The sequence below is a fragment of the Microtus oregoni genome, unplaced genomic scaffold (assembly GCF_018167655.1).
Source record: "Microtus oregoni isolate MIOR12 unplaced genomic scaffold, Mior012 000012F_ref0000307, whole genome shotgun sequence".
Taxonomy (NCBI): Eukaryota; Metazoa; Chordata; class Mammalia; order Rodentia; family Cricetidae; genus Microtus; species Microtus oregoni.
This window is the reverse complement of record NW_024543071.1, coordinates 53528725-53547616: the sequence shown is the minus strand read 5'-3', so window position 1 is coordinate 53547616 and position 18892 is coordinate 53528725. Positions and strand designations below refer to the sequence as shown.

Here is an 18892-nt window from a genome sequence, read left to right as displayed (position 1 = left end):
CACCCCACCCCCGTCTCTTTTCTGTTTACCCTTTCCTAGCCATACTTGTCCCCATCATTTCCCTGAAGCTCTTGTTTCCAGCAGCAGCAGCTACATTGTGAATTCCCCCGACCATTTGCTTTCCTCCTGTTTGACCCTCAGGAGGATCTGTAGCTTCTTCTTCCACAAAGCCAGTCATTACCTCCTCTTTTCCATTTTTTTCCTTCCACTGCCCAGATTTGAATCAGTTGTCTGCAAGTGGTAGGTAATGTGAAATGTTAGAGCTTTTGGTTCTTTGGACTTTTTAGAAGACAAAGTTTTGATATGTTGTCTAGACTCTTAGTCTAGCAGAGGACTAGGGTGTGTATGTTGTATCCAGCTTGCTTGCTTTTTAAATATTAAGATGGAATGTGTGTGTGTATGTGTATGTATATATATATATATATATGAACATTGTACAGTTGTGAGAATGAGTATTGATGGGTATAATGTTTATGTGTGTTGCTGGGTAAATGCTATTGGGGGGTAGTTTATTTTTTTTTGAGACTGAGTTTTGCTGTATCGACAGCTCTGGCTGTCCTGGAACTCCCTCTGTTGATCAGGCTGACCTCTAACTTACAGAGATCAGCCTGCCTCTGCCTCCTGTAAATGCTAATTTTTAAAAAATTTCTTGGGGCTGGAGAGATGGCTCAGTGGTTAAGAGCACTGACTGCCCTTCCAGAGGTCCTGAGTTCAATTCCCAGCAACCACATGGTGGCTCACAACCATCTGTAATAAGATCTGGCGCCCTCTTCTGGCATACAGGCATACATGGAGGCAGAATGTTGTATACATAATAAATAAATCTTTTAAAAAAATAAAAAAAATATTTTTTATTCCTTTATACTTTCATCCTTGTATATGGTGTATCTTTAAAAAAATTTAAATTTATGTCTGTGGGTGATTTGCTTGCATATGTATGTGCATGTGCCCCATGTGTATACTTGTTGCTCTCAGAGGTCAAAAGAAGGTGTTAAGCCGGGCGGTGGTGGTGCACGCCTTTAATCCCAGCACTGGGGAAGCAGAGGCAGGCGGATCTCTGTGAGTTCGAGACCAGCCTGGTCTACAAGAGCTCCAGGACAGGAACCAAAACCACAGAGAAACCCTGTCTCAAAAAAACAAACAAACAAACAAAAAAAACAAACAAACAAAAAAGAGAAGGTGTTGAATGTCCTGGAACTAGAGTTAAAGATGATTGTGAGCCATCATGTGGGTGTTGGGAATCAAACCAAGGTCTTCTACAAGAGCAACAAGTGCTCTTAACCTCAGCCATTTCTCCATTCCCTATATAATGTATCTTAATCATGTTAATCCCTTACTCCCCTTCCAGTCCTCCAGATCCCACCCATGTCCTCTTCCCACCTTCTTGTCCCCTTTTGAGTCCACTTAGTACTGCCTGCAGTTACTTGGATGTGGGCCATCCATTAGAGTATAGGGCTGCATACTTGGAGAAAACTGACTCTCCCTTCCCCAGGAACCATTAACTGCCATAGCTACTAACAACCCCTCAGCTGAGAGTGGGCTTGTAAGTCCCTCCCTCTGTGCTGGAATGTTGAGTGGCTTGGGTCCTGTGCAGGTCTTTTGTAGGTAAGCACAGCTGCTGTGCAACAGCCTTGTTGTATCATTAGCAGCTTTTTACAGTGTTGCTACTCACCACAAGGCCAGTGTGGGAGTTCTTAGGAACCGGCTGATTTTTCCTTTGCTCTGGGTGTTTGTTGTGCATGTTGCTTAGCATGGTCCTGTCTGTCCTGGTCACCCTAGTCTAGCTGCAGCCACCCTGCCTCACCCTTCCTTCACTGCTCCAGACTTCCTCCATCAGGACAGCCATAGCTCACTTGTACCTTGCACTCTTGGGTCCTGGGTCAGTTCAGTGTTGTCTCTTTGGAAATTCCTGCCCTTTCATAACCCGTCTTTCCAGCCTTCTGTCCCATCATAGCCTTGACTTTAGTCATTTCCTATTTCTCTGTGTGAGTCTTGTACAGATGGGGCCTGGTGGGGCTTATTCTTTGGTTTCCTGATATTCAGCACTAGATATGTACCAAATATTTTCTGTTTTTGTTGTTGTTTGTTTTGTTTTGTGTGTGGTTTTTCAAGACAAGGTTTCTCTGTGTAACAGTTCTGGCTATCCTGGCATCCACTTTGTAGACAAGGCTGGCCTTGAACTCTCTTGATCCACCTGCCACCGCCTCCAGACTGCTGAGATTAAAAACGTGTGCCACCACTTCCTGGCCACATTTTGTGTTTTGAATGAGTGAAAGAAAGATTTTTTTTTTTCTAAAAAACAAAGTAAATTGGTAAGGTATTGATTTCTCCAAAAAGTAACACTAGCCTATGGCTGACCCAGATAGTGGCGTGGAGGGGTGGGCTGTGGATCAAGCCCTGGTTCTGCCTGCTGCTCACTTGCTTCAAGGGAGACATAGGTGGCTTAGAAGTGCTTATATCTCTGTCTTGGCACCATGTCTTTGTTTAGGCTGATGGCCTCCACAGGAATCTAGACAGAATTTTAATCCAGGTCCCAGCAACAGTGCTGTTACACACATCAGCAGTGCTGAACTCACTGAACTTTAAATCTAATTATGAGACCAGGTATTGTGGTGCTGCCTGTAGTCCAGCACTGGGGAAGCTGATGCAGGCGGATTGGGAGTTTAAGAGTAACCTGATCCTGAATTCGATTCCCAGCAACCACATGGTGGTTCACAACCATCTGTAATGAGATCTGGTGCCCTCTTCTGGCATGCAGGCACATATACAGGCAGAACACTATACATAATAAATTAATCTTAAAAAAAAAAAAATACTTACCTGGCAGGGGAGATACCATGACCATAAAGGTGGTTTTGCCAGGGCGAGGCTTATCCATTGCACTCAGGATGTGCTGACCCCTGTGATTTCCCTAAATGCGGGAAACTCGACTGCATAATTTGTGGTAGTGGGGGACTGCGATCGCGCTCTCCCCTGGCAAGAAAATTAAAATTTTTTAAATTAAAAAAAAAAAGAGTAGCCTGAACTACTCTTTTTGTTTTATAACAAAAAGATTTTGTTTTATAAACCAAACAGGAAAGGCTGGCAAAATGACTCAGGGTTAAAGGTAACTTACCACTAAGCTAATGACTCAAGCTCAGTCTTCGGTGCCCTCATGGAAAGAGAAAACCAAGGCTAGAAGTTGTTTCTGATCTCCATATTGTGGTATGTGGGCAGCCACACGTGCAAGCTCACATATTCTCATTCTCTCTCAACTAAAAGGCAGAGTGCTTATCCAGCGTGTACAAAGCCCTGGATTCTGTCTGCAAGCCCATTGCATAAACTGGGCATCGTGGTTCATACTTTTAATCCCAGGATGAAGGAAATAGAGGAAGGAAGATCAGAAGTTCAGGTTAGCTGTAACCAGTTCAAGATCAGTCTGTGCTACATAAGACTTTCTCAAGAAAAAAGTATAAAAATAACACTTCAAATTTGAGGAAGAAGCAGGATTGGATATATGTGTTACACAGTTCAACCCTTGTGATCATTTCAGTCACTCTGCAGTGTGAAAGGCTGAGAAACACATTTTAATCTACCAAAATTCTGGGTTTTTAGACAAAGATAGATTGGAAGTTAGAAACTGGAGGTGTTGGGGAGAGTTCTACAGAAGGCATATTGCTACAAGGAGCTATACCTGGTAGATTGCCTGCTCTAGAACTGACCCCAGGGTCGTCCTCTTGTTCAGTTATGGTCAGGCTTTGCTTGCTTTTGCAGTTTCCACTGTAAGAGGTGCCGAGGAGACTGCGCCCAGCCCACAGGGGAGAGGACTACAGCAGAGGACACCTTGAGGGCCTTCGCTTGAGCTCCCCTGAGAGTCTCTGCAGTATCGGGCTTCAGGTCAGACAGGGCTGCAGTGACTATGCCTCCTAAGCCAATGTGTTAAGAGAGTCAGATGAACGATGAAAACATTTCATCTGCTAAACAGAGGTATTTGATGTTATCAAAAAAGATAAATCCGTGCGATACCTAATTCCTTAACTTAGTCTGATCGATTTAATATACGTATATTGTCAGACATACACACTTGCAATTAGTAAATACAGATTGAACCTTGAAAGGTATAATTAGCCTAATATGGGGATTATACAAGATTACAGTTAAACTCTGATTGTGGGGGATTAGAAACAAGCATTTGTCTGTACACCAGGGAAGTGACCTTATGATTTTTTGTACTTTCACATCCTTGGAAGCAGCCCTTTTTTCTTTTGTCTTATTAGCTATAGCATTCTACCATGCCTAATGAGCTTGTCCTCAATTTCTGAGGTCAATTTTTGTCTTTTTTTTTTTTTTTAAACCTTTGGAGTTGAGGAGTGAACCTAGGACCTTGTACTCGGTAGGCAAGTGCTCCACCACGGAATTAAATCCCCAGCCCTCCTGAGTTTTGTAATGTGAATGCCATAAGCATGTTTCTTTGGGATCATTCCCCCACTGGACATTTCCTAACAAAGGGTAATCAAAATCACCTGAAAGCTGGGAAGAAGGGGACATCTATTGGTGTGATGTTGGGGTCAAGTGAGATCCTCAGTGGGTAGAGGCACTGGCACACAGGTCTGGCTCCCATAAGGTAGTGGGAGAGAACCAGCTCCATGACATGTCTGCGCATAGACAATAAAGTTTTAGAAATTTTAATGGGATCTGAGCTACTACCTAGGACAATAAATGGGTAGTGTTACCTGTGAGTGTCAAGGGCTTTTTCACCCTGTCACTCTAACAGATTGACAGTCACATGCCCTAATTTGCTGTTTTGGGAGTGACTGAGGAATGAATGTGACCTGGGAAAAAAGGATGGGTTTTGAACATAATTATTATAGAGCCAAAAGTTATTAGGACCAAAGATAGGAAATGGGAGGAGGGATAAGGCTGGAGAGATGTCTCAGTGGTTAAGATAATTTGTTTCTTGTGCAGAGTACCCAGGTTCAATTCCTAGCATCTCTTCGATGGCTCACAACCATTCAAAACTCCACTTCCAAGGGATCCAGTGCCTCTGACATCCTTAGGCAGCAGGCCATGCACATTGTGCACATATATTTATGCAGAGAAGCTGATAAACACAAAGTAAATAAATCTAAAATGCATAGCAGCTTTATGGAGAATTTAGCAGAGACAAGAATTGAAACTCAAAACCTGGAACGCACAGACTAGGCAGGAGACCTTTGGAGCATTCAAGCACACGAGGCTCTCAATGGAGAATCAAGTCATCTTCACCAGAATGAATGGTGGTGTCTCTGAGAGGCCAAGAGTGAGATTCAAACAGATTGTAAAATAAATAGACACTTAATAAAGTGACCCTCAACCCAGTTTAGAACTGTAAAGTGACTTGTTTTGGGAAGCATTGTTTGACATGAGAAGGGACCTCTGTTAGCAGATAACCTACTGTCTCCTGAAGGTATAGTTCACATGGTAACAGCATAGGAATAACCATAGGCATTTAGGCCTGTGCACAGATTGGGGCTGGGGATCATTTGGTAGAGTTCTTACATAGCATATAAGAAATCCTGGGTTGGGTCCCTGTACCAAATAAAGTGAGCATGGTGGCACATGCCTGTAATCCCAGCAGAGGCAGAAGAATCATCTGCTCTATAGGTAGTTCATGGCCAGCCTGGGCTGAGACTTTTGTCTCAAAACAAGCAAAGGAAAAGTGTTAGCACAATTTTTTTTTTTTTTTTTTTTTTTTTTAGTAGAACACCAAACTTTTTGTCTTCAAGTATTTTTTGCAAAGTATTGTTTTAACTTTTTCTTCTTAACTTTACTTGTAGGGAAAATTGTATTTTTGGAACTAGTGACCTAAATTGAATTTTAAATAGCTATATAGTATAATTCTGTGAGCTAGATCTTGCACAGGTTGAGAGTGTGAGTGATGTGTGTGAGTGTGTGTGTGTGTGTGAGAGAGAGAGACAGAGAGAGAGACAGAGACAGAGAGAGATCATTGTCCATGCTAAAGAGTGGCCTAGAGGCCTGGAGGAACCTGCTCCTAAGAAAGTACTTCCTGCCTTGGAGAACACTAACCCTGCTCTTTTCACATCTGTTCCAGGGGGCCGAAGCGATGGTTCTGGAGAGTGTTATGTTTGCCATTCTTGCTGAGAGGTCACTTGGGCCAAAACTCTATGGCATCTTTCCCCAAGGCCGATTGGAGCAGTTTATCCCGGTAAGATTATGTAAACCACAGGTGAGAGGTGAACTCTGTTCCTCCTAGCAGCAAAAGTCTGAAATCCTGTCATTTGAAATACTAAATGTGATATTTATAAATGTGAGGACTAATAATTGGAAGGTAGCTCAGAAGCCATGAGCTCTTGTTGCTTTTCTGAGGATCTGGATTCAGTTCTCAGTACTCCAGTTCCAGAGGACTCAACACCTTCTTCTGACCTGTGTGGGTACCAGATTATGCACATGTGCACAGATAACATGCAGATAAAACAGTCACAGAAAATAAAGCAAATAAAGTCTTAAAAGGAATTTAATGTGATCGGTGTAAATAAACTGGGTCATAAGTAAAGACAAGGAAAATGTGTTGAATGTAGCTGAGATGGTAGAATGATTGCGTAGCATGCTTAGCATTTAAAGAATATATAGTAACCTTTCTTTAATACATAGACATAGTTACACAGGTTAAAATGTGAGAGGCTGGAGAGATGGCCCAGCAGTTAAGATCACCATCTGCTCCTCCAGAAGACCCCAATTTAATTCCCAGCACACATATGATGGCTAACAACTAAATTCTGTAACTTCAGTTCCAGGGGATCCAGCATTCTCTTCTGACTCTTTGGGCACCACACACACACATGTGGTACAGACATACATGTAGGCAAAATGACTGTGCATACAAAAATACATCTTTAACAAAATTTTAAAAATACACACACACACACACACACACACACACACACCAAATGTTTTGCCATTCTACTGCCACTTAAATATTTCCCTTTTCACCTTATTCTCAGCTTCTGGAACCGTCTTTATGGAATGGAGCAGCATTCATACTGCAGCCCCTTATTCTTGTCTCTATCAGCCTGCCTTTGTTTCTGCTTTCCCACTATCCAAGGTCTCCTCATCCTATCCTGCTGCTCTGGGCCAGTTCTGTTTCCAAGAAGTCGGTATTATCTGTCTTCGTCTTGTCCTGAGGCTTATGGGTTTTGGATATTTGTTTTTGTTTTGTTTTATATAACTTTTCTGATATAGGCTAGGATATTCTGGAACTCTTGGCATATACTTCCTTTAGCATCCTGGATATACAGTGAACTGTGGCAAACAGGGTCAGGACAGCCCTGTATATTCATATTTTCATAGACAGCACCTTGAGTCATGGCAGGAAGAAAGCACTATGACCCTTGTCTTCACAGAACTTACTCTGAGCTAGATGGGAATTATTTTTTTGTTTTTGTTTTTCAAGACAATGTTTCTCTGTCCTGGAACTCACTCTGTAGACAGGCTAGTCTCAAACTCAAAAGTCCAGCTGCCTCTGCCTCCTGAGTGCTGGAATTAAAGGCATGCGCCACCACCACCACCTAGCTCAGATGGGAATCTTTGGTTGACTCTCCAAATGGAGAATGGCTGGGCCATGGATTGGCTTCAGTTCAGAGGGCCACACGCATTCATAGATACAAATGAATACAGACAACTCTTGAACACTGCACCTGGCAGCGTAAACAACTCTTAGTGCAGCTTCCTTTAATCCCAGCCCCTGGGAAGGAGTTGCAGGCAGACCTCTGAGTTGGAGGCCATCTTGATCTATATGAAGTTCCAAGCTAGGCAAAAACTGAAAACTGAGGCTCTGTTCAAAACTAAATAAACAGTAAATTCTTCAGGACTATTGCCCATCATGGCTATACACCTCTAAGATCAGCACGTGAGAAGTGAGGGCAAGAACCTTCATCCTCTGCTACATAGGAAGGTTCAAGGTAGCCGGGGCTACATGAAATCTCTTTTACTGATTTTTGTCTTTTCTAGTAGTATCTTATCCTCTTACTTTCCTATATATGGCTTAGTCACCCAAATTAAAAAATATGTCTTACCAAAAACACAAAGAAAAATATAGCACATAATACAGTACATAATACTTGATAACGAATGATTGACTTCCTTGCTTATATATTTATATGCTGTACCTTTTATTGTCATATTATGAGTGTATTCCTTCTATGCCTTAATTTCAGCACCTGGGAGGCAGAGGTAGGTGAACCTCTGGGCTTGAGGCCATCCTGGTCTACATAGTGAGTTCCAGAGCACCCAGGGCTACACAGAGAAACCCTGTTTTCAAAAAATTTAAAAAAAAAAAGAAAGAAAACAAAAGATTAAGCCAAACTGGTGGCTCACACCTGTGATCCCAGCAGGCTGAGGCAAAAGGATCACCTTAAATTTGAGATCAACCTGGGCTACACAGTTGAGACCCTGTCTATAAAACAAGCAAGAAAGCTAGGCATGAAAGGCTAGGCTATACATGTCTTTAATCCCAGTACACAGGAAGCAAAAGTGGGATAATCTCTGTATGTGGAGACCACAACCTGGTCTCCATAGTAAGGTTCAGGCTAGACAGGGAGATATTGTCTGAAAGCACACAAAGAAATTTCCTGTAATGAGTGTCTTGTGTTCTGTGTAAGTCTGGCATCAGCTGCATAGGCGTGCCCTGGATCTCTTGGTTGCATCATTTCTCTTGTGCCTGATTTAATCTTTCTTGTATTTTATTTATTTATTTGCTTACTTACTTATTTTTTGCTCCTTGTGGCCCTAGGAGCAATGGGTTAAGACACAATTTGTGTGATAGGCTTAAACTACTTAGCTTTGTTAAGTACACTGTATGGTTGTAGTAATCTAAGGACACATTTCTGGGAGTGTGTTCCTTTTGTTAAGTGCTTTATGTGACTGTAGTGACTTTTGGTTTTCAAGACAGGGTTTCTCTGTGTAGTCCTGGCTGTCCTGGAACTCTTTGTAGACCAGGCTGTCCTCGAACTCACAGAGATCTACCTATCTCTGCCTCTTGAGTGCTGGGATTAAATGTGTGCGCCACTACACCTGGCTATAGTGTCATTTTTGAAAGCTGAGTGTGCTGCCCCCAGAAGTCCTGAGTATATGATTAGTGGATGCTGATTCCCCGTCCATATAACAGCATGGCTTGTTGAATGCTGTGGAGAAGATTCCAGAATCAAGGAGACTTTCTATGCATGCTTCAGTGCTAGGTGTCAAATACCTTAACTGTTGAGTTTTCCACTGGGTTTGGTAGAATCTCCTTCACCTTGGAAGCAACTCTGAGTTGAGTGCAACAGGAAACAAGACACTGAGGAATGAAATCACACACCTAGCTCATGTCTTTGAAGCAAGAATTTGAGCAAGATTTCTCTTGCTGGGCAGCACTCCTGTCATAGGCCTGCTGCTTTGTAGCTTCAGGAAGACCCCACCTTGAGTCCTGCAGGGGTCCAGCTTGTGTGGAAAAGCCAAAGGATTTCCTAGACTATAGAATCCCTTGAACACCTGTAGAAAGGCTGTCAGGATGAGCCAGGCCTCAGGTTATGTCAGCGACAGCATAGTGTCTACAGGGTAAGTTTTGGCCTTCATGTCCACCTAGTGTAGCACGTGCCTGCTCCATGTGAACCCTGATGCTAAGAACACAGCAGGAGCAGTTGGCAGCCCTCTAGGATATTCAGCTGGTGGAGTACTGGGAACTACTGAAGTCAGGCTGTCAGTTTTGGCAAGTGAGAACACCAACTATAGCTATAGAGATCACAAGAATGGTGTTTCTAGTTCATTGAAGGAGTTACTTCCTCAGGTTCTTAATGAGATAGACCTGCTTCTCTCTGTAGAAGTCTTGGAACGTAATGGGTCATCACCTGTAGGGATGCTGTCTATCCTTCTTTTATGGAGGACAGGCTCTCATTGTCAGACTGGCCTTGAACTCACATATCTGTCTGCCATTAGCTCATGAGTTACTGGGATTAAAAGCATATATCACCATGCCTAGCTGCACGCTCATTCTTAAGAAAATTTTGTGCACTGGTTGAGGCTTGAATAACTTAACTTACCCATATACCCATATTGGTTTTTGGTTTTAATGTGGTGTGGTCTCAATACAATTGTTAGATGGCAATGATAAATGTCAGTACCTGAACCCCCTTTTCTGTTCCAGAGCCGGAGATTGGACACTGAAGAATTACATTTACCAGATATTTCTGCAGAAATAGCTGAGAAAATGGCCACATTTCATGGAATGAAAATGCCATTCAATAAGGAACCAAAATGGCTTTTTGGAACAATGGAAAAGTGAGTGTTCCGATTATTTGGTCCTTGTCTCTTTTACCCTGGTGACTTTGGCAGTAAGCAGAAGTGGGTGCTTCTCATCTGCCAGGGCGGTCAGAGGCCCCTTTGGATCATTGGTGTGCAAGCCATCGCTTGCAATGTGTGTCTCATGATAGGTCTTTCTTGCATGAATCAATCAATTCCTGGACCAAGAAAGAAGACTTCTTTGCAAAATTGCTGTGGGTGGGTGGAGAGCCAGCTTCCCTAAGAACTGTAGGTCTAATCTTCCCCTCCGTCTTTCTTGGAGACCACAGGGCTTCCTTGGGCTTGGGACTGACTGAAGTTGGGTATGTGAGTGGGGCCTGAGAATGCACCTGCTGAGCCTAACGCTGGTCTTTGTCTTTCCTATGACAGGTACCTGAATCAGGTGCTAAGACTTAAATTTAGTGGGGAGGCCAGAGCTCAGCAACTGCACAAGATCCTTGCTTACAATCTGCCTCTGGAGCTTGAAAACCTGAGGTGAGTATAGTCTTCTGTCCGCTGCCCTGGGTTGGTAAGCTCCTCATCTAAAGAGTAAATATTCTCTTGGGAGTAAATCCTGGTGAATTGGCATTCTCTCCTTTCACTCCCCCACCCCCACCCCAGACAGGGTTTCTCTGTGTAGCTTGGTCATCCTGGAACTCACTCTGTAGACCAGACTGGTGTCAACTCAGACCGGCCTGCTTTTGCCTCCCTGCTGCGATTAAAGGTGTGCACTACCTCACCTGGCTTGGGGGGGGGGGGGGGATGAGCTTGTCTTTTTAAGATTTTATTTTATTTCACTGAGCCAATAGCCCTTAATGTAGATCGCCAAGTGAGGTTTTGCCTAGGGCAGGAATGATGGGTGAAGGTAGTAGGCCAGAAAGATGGGAAACTAAATCTAAATCCTGGGAGACATTAATTTTGAAAGGTGGCATACACCTTTAATCCCAGCTCTCAGGAGACAGGCAGGTGGATCTCTGTGAGTTCAAGGCCAGCCTGGCCTGCAGAGCCAGTTCCCAGACAACCAGAGCTACACAGAGAAACACTATCTAGAGGGGGGGAGGGAGGGAGGGAGGAAGGAAAGAGAAAAAAAAACCCTTGAGATTGGTTTCTGAAGTGTCTGTCTTCTTGCTGAGCCTTGGAGCAGACATGTGTACTATGCCAGGTGGAAATGGTACCAAGACCTTTAAAGAATTCTGACTTTATTTGGACAGAAAGCAATTATCTAGTTCTGATACATGCATGAAGGAAACTACTCTGGGGGCATCTGCTCTAAGTCGGGGCAGGCTCATGTGGAACAGTGTGTGTGCTAGGATAGCATGAGCAGAGTGTGCAGTTGCAGTGGAGAAGAGTTGGCAGTGCAGAGAGGCTGAAGGGGCTTCCTGCCAAGATACACGGACATGGATTTCAGAATACGAGTGTGTGCTGTGCTAGAATGCTGCTCTTTGCTGGCCGCGTGAGTATGCGTGCGTGCACCTTACTTTACTAAGCTAGAAAGGTAACAGTGAGGCTTTCTTTTTCTAGGTCATTGCTGCAGTACACGAGATCTCCGGTTGTATTTTGTCATAACGACTGTCAAGAAGGTAAGAATTGCCATGGTGTGCTAAAGATAAGGCTTGTGTTATACTTAAAAGACAGCTGATGTATGTATATGAGCCATACAAAATGGTGGCACAAGTGTACTAGCATACTGGAATAAAGTGCACCCAGTCAGTGAAGTATAAGGATAAAATTGAGCTAGAGCTTTATACCAAAGAAAACCCTCTGGATTATACTAAGAAAAACAAGTTTTCAAAAAAATGAGTAGAGTATTCATCAGCGAAAGATCTGGAATGAGGCTATGTGTCCCTGTTGATGTGTAACTCCTTTTGGTAGATATTCCTACTTTAGCCTGCAAAGCAGAAGACCCAGATCATGTGGGCTCTATGCAACACATTGAAACCACCTTCCCATAACACACACACAACTAAAGACTCAGACCACTTCCCTTGAAAAATTGCAGTGAAGTATGCCGCTCTCACAGAATTGTACTGGTATAATAGTTTTTAAAACACCCAACGACTCAGCTCCTTTTGCCCACACTGTCTGCCTATGTTGCTTTGATGTTTCATCTGCCCTGACACAGATGAATACAGTCCTTCTCTGCGGCTTTATCCTGGACTTTGTTGTTGTTTTGTTGGTTTGGTTTTGAATTTTCTTTTTGTGCGTGCAGGGAGTTAGAGACAGGATTTCTCTGTGTAGCTCTGACTGTCGTGGAATTCACTATACAGACCAGGCTAGCCTCAGTCACAGAAATCCTCTTGACTCTGCCTCCTAGGTGCTGAAATTAAATCTGTGCTCCACCACCACTCAGCTATTAATTTGTTTTCAAGACAGCATCTTGCCATGTTGCCCAGGCTGGCCCCCAGATCATGAGATTAGGTAATCATACCTCTAGTTTTTTAGTTCTAGATCAGTTTCTTATGAAGACTCCTCATCAATAAGCCATTAATTTGAGCCAAAGTGCTTTTCTGATTAGCTAATCATTCCTTGCCCACTAGTTGGGTAGAACAGGGTATAGAGATTTCAGCGGCAGCTTTGTGCTAAGTTAGCCATACCCTTCTGGGCCTGATGGTGGGTGAATAAGATATGCAGATCATCATCACCAGAGAGGAATTGTCTGATGACCAAGTGTAGAAAGGATAGAAATGATAGCTTGCATTTATTTTGTTGTACAGTTTTGGGTGTCTGCCCCATTCTCGTTTTTCTTGCTGTTGAAAGCAATAGGAGTATACTGCAGAGCCTAGGAACTAGCTCCATTAGAAACCCTGGGAGAGGGAGAGTGGCCAGAGTTAGCAAAGGATGGAACTCCAGGCCCATTCACCCACTCTTGAGTTGCTGAACACATTAGTAGGGAATCTAGGGGAAATGGGCTGGTACAACCAGGCTGGCAGTCACACACTTACCTAGATTCATTGCTGGAGGAAACATGGCCATTGTCTGTCTTCTTGGGTTGGAACAGCATGCAGAGACAAATCAGTTGGGCCCCAGTTGGCCATCTGGTGACGGCAATCCAATCCCAAGGCTCCAGGAGATTGAGGTAAGGAGACCAAATGCAACCTAACACAAACTGTGAGGTGTTTGGAAAGTACTGCTCTAGACAGTGCTGAGTGCCCAGAAGGACAGGGACTAGGAACAAGAGATCCTGGAGCCTCCCTGCTTAGAGCAGGCCATCATGACAATTTGTACTCTGTCTACTCTGTTAAGTCTTTAGGACCAAAGCTGAAATGATTCAGGGCCAGAATCACTCTCAATTGTTGCCCAAGGATTTGAGCCTTGTGTTTAAAAAAATGTCTTGTCATCCAAATCTTTCATAGGTAATATCTTACTGTTGGACGGCCAAGAGAATTCTGAAAAGCAGAAGCTGATGCTCATTGACTTTGAATACAGCAGTTACAATTACAGGTAATGTGTTACAGTCAAATGCTGATTTCAGTATAGTTTCATTACTGTGATACAGAGCAGTTATAGGCATAAACAGCACACTGAGCAGAAAGGAAGGTGTTTTGCCCTTGAGGCAGGTCAGCACAGACCTGCCCAAGCAGTTGGAGCAACTACTCACAAGCAGTTTACCTCTCTCTCTCTGGAGTGCCAAGATGGTTGTCCTGACATGAGTACTGATTGCCAAGGAAGCACTGTGCTCTGGTGCACAAGTAGCATTCAGGTGGTACTTTGGTTTGCAGTCTGCTATGGATGCTCATTTAATTGTCTATGCATTAAGGCTGCCATTCTCTTGTCTGCTCCAGAAGCCTACCTTAGGAACCAGAGATCCCACTTAAGGCTCATTCAGCTTTTTAATATATATTTTATGTGTATGTATGAATATCTTGTGTGTGTCTAGTGCCAAGGACCTGTGGAGGCCAGAGAGGTCATCAGATCTGTCATGGGTCCTCAGCAAAAGCAGCGCGTGCTCTTCAGGATTGAGCCATCTCCTCAGCCCCCATTCAGATTCTTCCTTTCTGCTCAGGCAGCCTGCAGATCCTGCAGCGTGCCTCACATCTTGCCTGCATTGTTCTCTTTCAGGGGCTTTGATATTGGAAATCATTTCTGTGAATGGATGTATGATTATACCTATGAAAAATATCCTTTCTTCAGAGCGAATATTCGGAAATATCCTACCCGAAAACAACAGGTATAAGACTTATTCACACTGATAAATTAGCTTTATATGTGAACTAGCTTTACACAGTTAGGATTACATGCTCATTTTTTATTTTACTTGTATTTATTTTGTTTTGTTTCTGAGACAGAGTCTCACTGTAGCCCTGACTATCTGAATTCACTATGTAAGCCAGGCTGCCGTTGAAATCAGAAATCTGCTGGCCTCTGACTCATGAGTGCTAGGATTAAAGGCTTGTACCACCAACTCTGGAACATACTCATTCTTAAAAGATAGTCTATATATTCATTTAAGAGAGAAAGAGGGAAGGAGAGTGGTTTTTTTCTAGGGACTGAAGTTGGGACCTCTTTACATGCCAGATGGGTATTCTATACTACTCAGCCACATTCCAGCCCCGTGATAGCTCTGCTTAAATTATGGCAAAAAAGGCTTAGGAAAATCCTTTTACTTTGTTAAAAGCATCATTTTGGATGGGGCTGCTTAGGAAGAGGGGGAAGAGAATTGTGAGCATCGGCTACACTGCAGTACAATGCATCATAGTAAAGAGGAGTGCTGTAGATCAGTGGAAGCATTTGGTAGTGTGTAAGAAGCCCTGGGTTCAATCCCTAATAACAGTAGTACGTTTTGTTTTGGTTTGGTTTTTCTTTTTTTTTTTTTTTAAATATTTATTTATTTATTATGTATACAATATTCTGTCTGTATGCCTGAAGGCCAGAAGAGGGCGCCAGACCTCTTTACAGATGGTTGTGAGCCACCATGTGGTTGCTGGGAATTGAACTCAGGACCTTTGGAAGAGCAGGAAATGCTCTTAACCACTGAGCCATCTCTCCAGCCCCCTGGTTTGGTTTTTCAAAACAGGACTGTGTAGCCCTGGCTATCCTATAACTTGTTCTGTAGACCAGGTTGATCTTGAATTCATAGAGATCTGCCTGCTTCTGCCTCCTGAGTGCTGGGTTTAAAGACGTGTGCCACCACTACCACCCACCACAAGACAATAATTAAGTTTTGTTCTGTTGATGTGGGATGCATACTGAACATCTGGGTCCATATTTTGGTAACTCCCTGTGCTATAGACACCTGGTTCAGTTAGGAGGTGGCAGACCTCCTATGGTTCCTCCAGTGTTTGCCAAAAGCCCCACTTCCTAGGCCTGTGTGCTAGACTGAGCATCCTGTGTGTAATTGGAGGAAAAGAGTCGCTGTGAATGGTTCCTTTCTCAACCTGAATCTCAGGAGGACGCTGGTTATGTGGAGTATCATTTCTTGTGGGAATTATGCTCCTGGGATTCTCTCATTTCTCAGCCTATCTCTGAAGCCTGGGTGGAAGCTTATTGGGGTTTGGTCCTGAAAGTGGACAGGGAATGAGCAAGCCAAACTCACCTAGAATTCCACAACTGCAGGATGGTGGCTCAAATGCTCCATGTGAGGACAGATGTGAACAAGCCACTGCTGCAGATCAGCCAAGGAGCATCGGGAGCTCCATGAAGAGGCTTCAGGAATTACACTCCATTCCAGGGCTGGCCCTTCAAATGGGAGCTTGCTAAGATATCGGAAAGTGTCATCACTCTATCTGCACACATTTTAAGGCTGTTGGAGACGAACTTGAATGTGTCCAAAGTTAGGCAGCCAAGCTTCTGGGGTTGGGGAGCAGAGCACAGGTGACAGCATTGGGCCTAGGCTTGGTGGAAGAGAAGCTGGACCCAGAGGGTGGATAGCTCCAGATTTCAGAGCTGTCAGAATAGCTGGGAGGAGGGAATAGCAGCCAGGGGCAGACTGTGGTGATCAAAGATGGTGCTAAAACTTTAGAATAATGTGCAAGTTACTTTCTAGTTACATTTTTCTGAACTGTTGAGATGATGCAGGGGATGTCTCTCTTAGTCAGAGGGAGCTTGACCAGCTTGTGCAGAACCCTCGATTTGATCCCAGCACCACATAAATAAATAACAGAAGGAAAGATAGTGTGCGTGTGGGGCTCTGTCAGATATATTAGCTCTGTGTATGTTGAAGTAATATAGAGCTTTTCCCCCATAATCCACTGTAGATACTTTATAGTGCATGGAATCCTGGAGTTCTTATTTTGAATTTCTGTGTGTAAGGGTGTTTTCTTGGCATGAATATCTGTCTGTTCTCTATGTGTATACAGTGCCTGCAGAGGCCAAAAGAGGGCATCGGATCCCCTGGGTCAGGGTCAGAAATCACCATGGCCTTGCTGTTCTCACTCTGGCAGTACAAAGGCAGCGGCAGCCTGTGTGATAGGCGTGTTTGTAGTAGCTTTAGCAGTGTTTGTTTTAACCGTCATCCATCCTAACACAGTCAATTCTTTTTTAAGCTCCATTTTATTTCTAGTTACTTGGCTGCATTCCAGAATGATTTTGAAAGCCTCAGTGGTGAAGAGCAGTCCGCTACAAAAGAGGACATGCTGCTTGAGGTCAACAGGTAAGCTTTGCCTTGTAAAGTTGCTGCCAGTCGGTGCGGTTTTGTCCTGAGACTGGAGATGCTGATGTGGCTCTACTCACCTGCTGCTGTCCTAACATCAGTAGGAGAGGACAGTGTGGGTGACTGTGGGCTGGAGAAGCTCCTGCTCAGGGAACAGCTTCCTTCTGAGTACATAGGGTGGGTTTTCAGGAGCTGCTATCAGCTGGGTTCTATATACTCCCCTGCAGCAGAGCATGGCCACCCCAGTGTCCTGTGTTCCCTGGCCAGGCAGCTGAATGCAATCACACCAGTAAGCATTCCCGTGGTAGAGGTGGGAAGAGTCCAGTCCCTTCACATACAGTCCCACAAAAGGGCCAAGGCAACAGCTCTTAATGCATTAAGAGAGATCCTTGGTAGCATGGCCATGGGTATGATGTCTTTGGTTCCCTGACTGACCTTGCATGACTTATGTGCTTCTGACTTTTGTGATTACAGATTTGCCCTCGCCTCCCATTTCCTCTGGGGACTTTGGTCCATTGTACAGGCCAAGATTTCATCCATTGAATTCGGGTACATGGTATGTTTCAGGAGCAGTTTTTTCTTTCTTTTTTCTTTTTCTTTTTTTTGGCTGCAAGGAAAGACTATAGTGTGTGAATGCTTGGCAGGAGCATTTGGTGACCTGGTAGCGCCAGGTTAGTTTGGCTCTGGAAACCCTTTTTGCTGGTGTTAGCTGCCTCACTCAAGGGCTATAGGTGCTGCTTGCCAGCTCCAGCCAAGTGCTAGCTGGGTCACTAAGTGAAGAAAGGTGACTGTGACGGCTCCCACAGTAAGGATATATATTCTTGTCACCACGCTGTACTCCAGCCTCAGATACCCAGCTTCATGTTGGAGGCAGACACCATTGTAAGTTAGACCATCATCTGCTCTAACACTAGAGCTGTCTTTATTCTTTTTTTTGTTTGTTTGTTTGTTTTTTGGTTTTTCGAGACAGGGTTTCTCTGTGGATTTGGAGCCTGTTCTGGAACTAGCTCTTGTAGACCAGGCTGGTCTCAAACTCACAGAGATCCTCCTGCCTCTGCCTCCTGAGTGCTGGGATTAAAGGCGTGCGCCACCACCACCCGACCCTGTCTTTGTTCTTGACATGGAGACAGGTCACACCCATACTAGGGTGACTGTATTTTTTTTTTAATATTTATTTATTATGTATACAATATTCTGTCTGTGTGTACGCCTGCAGGCCTGAAGAGGGCACCAGACCCCATTACAGATGGTTGTGAGCCACCATGTGGTTGCTGGGAATTGAACTCAGGACCTTTGGAAGAGCAGGCAATGCTCTTAACCTCTGAGCCATCTCTCCAGCCCCAGGGGGTGACTGTATTTTAGATGAGAGGTTTAGTAATGATGCCATCAGGCAAAGACAGGAAAAATGTGGATACTTAAAGTGGATTTGGGGGTCAGCAAGATGGTTCAGCAGGCAAAGGCCTCTGCCAGTAAGCCTCCTGATACCTAGTATTTAGTGCCCACGTGGGGGAAGAGAACTGACTGTAGCAGGCTGTCCCTTGTCCTCCTCGCATGCTCTGTGGTGTGATAAATGAATTGTGGTGATCGGATGATACTGTTAGATGAAACGGGCTTCAGAACAAGGATGGGCACCAGGCATGCAGGTGTGTTTCTGTGGTGTGGCGGTCCACAGCAGCAAGTTAGGCACTTAGAGGTACAGGCATGGGTTTCCAGGTCAGGTCCACCTGACCACACAGTGATGTGCTGCTTGCTGTCTCTCAGGAATATGCCCAAGCCAGGTTCGATGCCTACTTTGACCAGAAGAAGAAGCTTGGGGTGTGAATGGGATGACTCCACTCTTCACCACTGGACTGCAGGAGGCGGCTGTGCCAGGCCCTCGGTGGAGCGTTGCTGTGCCCACTGCCCTGGGCAGAAGGTCTGGACGGCTCACTACTGAGCATCGATGTGTATGATACTACAGACTATATTAAAGTGGAGTAACATTTCTTTCATCTTTGTTTACGCTCTCACTAG

General features: G+C 44.2%; 1 protein-coding gene and 1 non-coding gene across 4 annotated transcripts in view; both read left to right on the top strand.

The window, feature by feature from the left end:
- The window catches only part of Chka (choline kinase alpha), a 50151-nt gene extending 31287 nt beyond the window's left edge, over positions 1-18864 (top strand). For all 3 annotated transcript variants that reach the window (XM_041661134.1, XM_041661132.1, XM_041661133.1), the window contains 9 exons: positions 6071-6184; positions 10157-10290; positions 10681-10785; positions 11812-11870; positions 13644-13731; positions 14350-14458; positions 16773-16879; positions 17354-17435; positions 18641-18864. In XM_041661134.1, coding sequence (XP_041517068.1) covers positions 6071-6184; positions 10157-10290; positions 10681-10785; positions 11812-11870; positions 13644-13731; positions 14350-14458; positions 16773-16879; positions 17354-17435; positions 18641-18700 — 858 coding nt within the window. In that variant the 3' untranslated portion in view covers positions 18701-18864. The remainder of the gene's footprint in view (positions 1-6070; positions 6185-10156; positions 10291-10680; positions 10786-11811; positions 11871-13643; positions 13732-14349; positions 14459-16772; positions 16880-17353; positions 17436-18640) is intronic.
- Positions 2813-2976, top strand: LOC121454810. The gene has a single exon (XR_005975330.1). It is a non-coding gene; the product is annotated as a U1 spliceosomal RNA (small nuclear RNA).
- Positions 18865-18892: the final 28 nt, after the last annotated feature.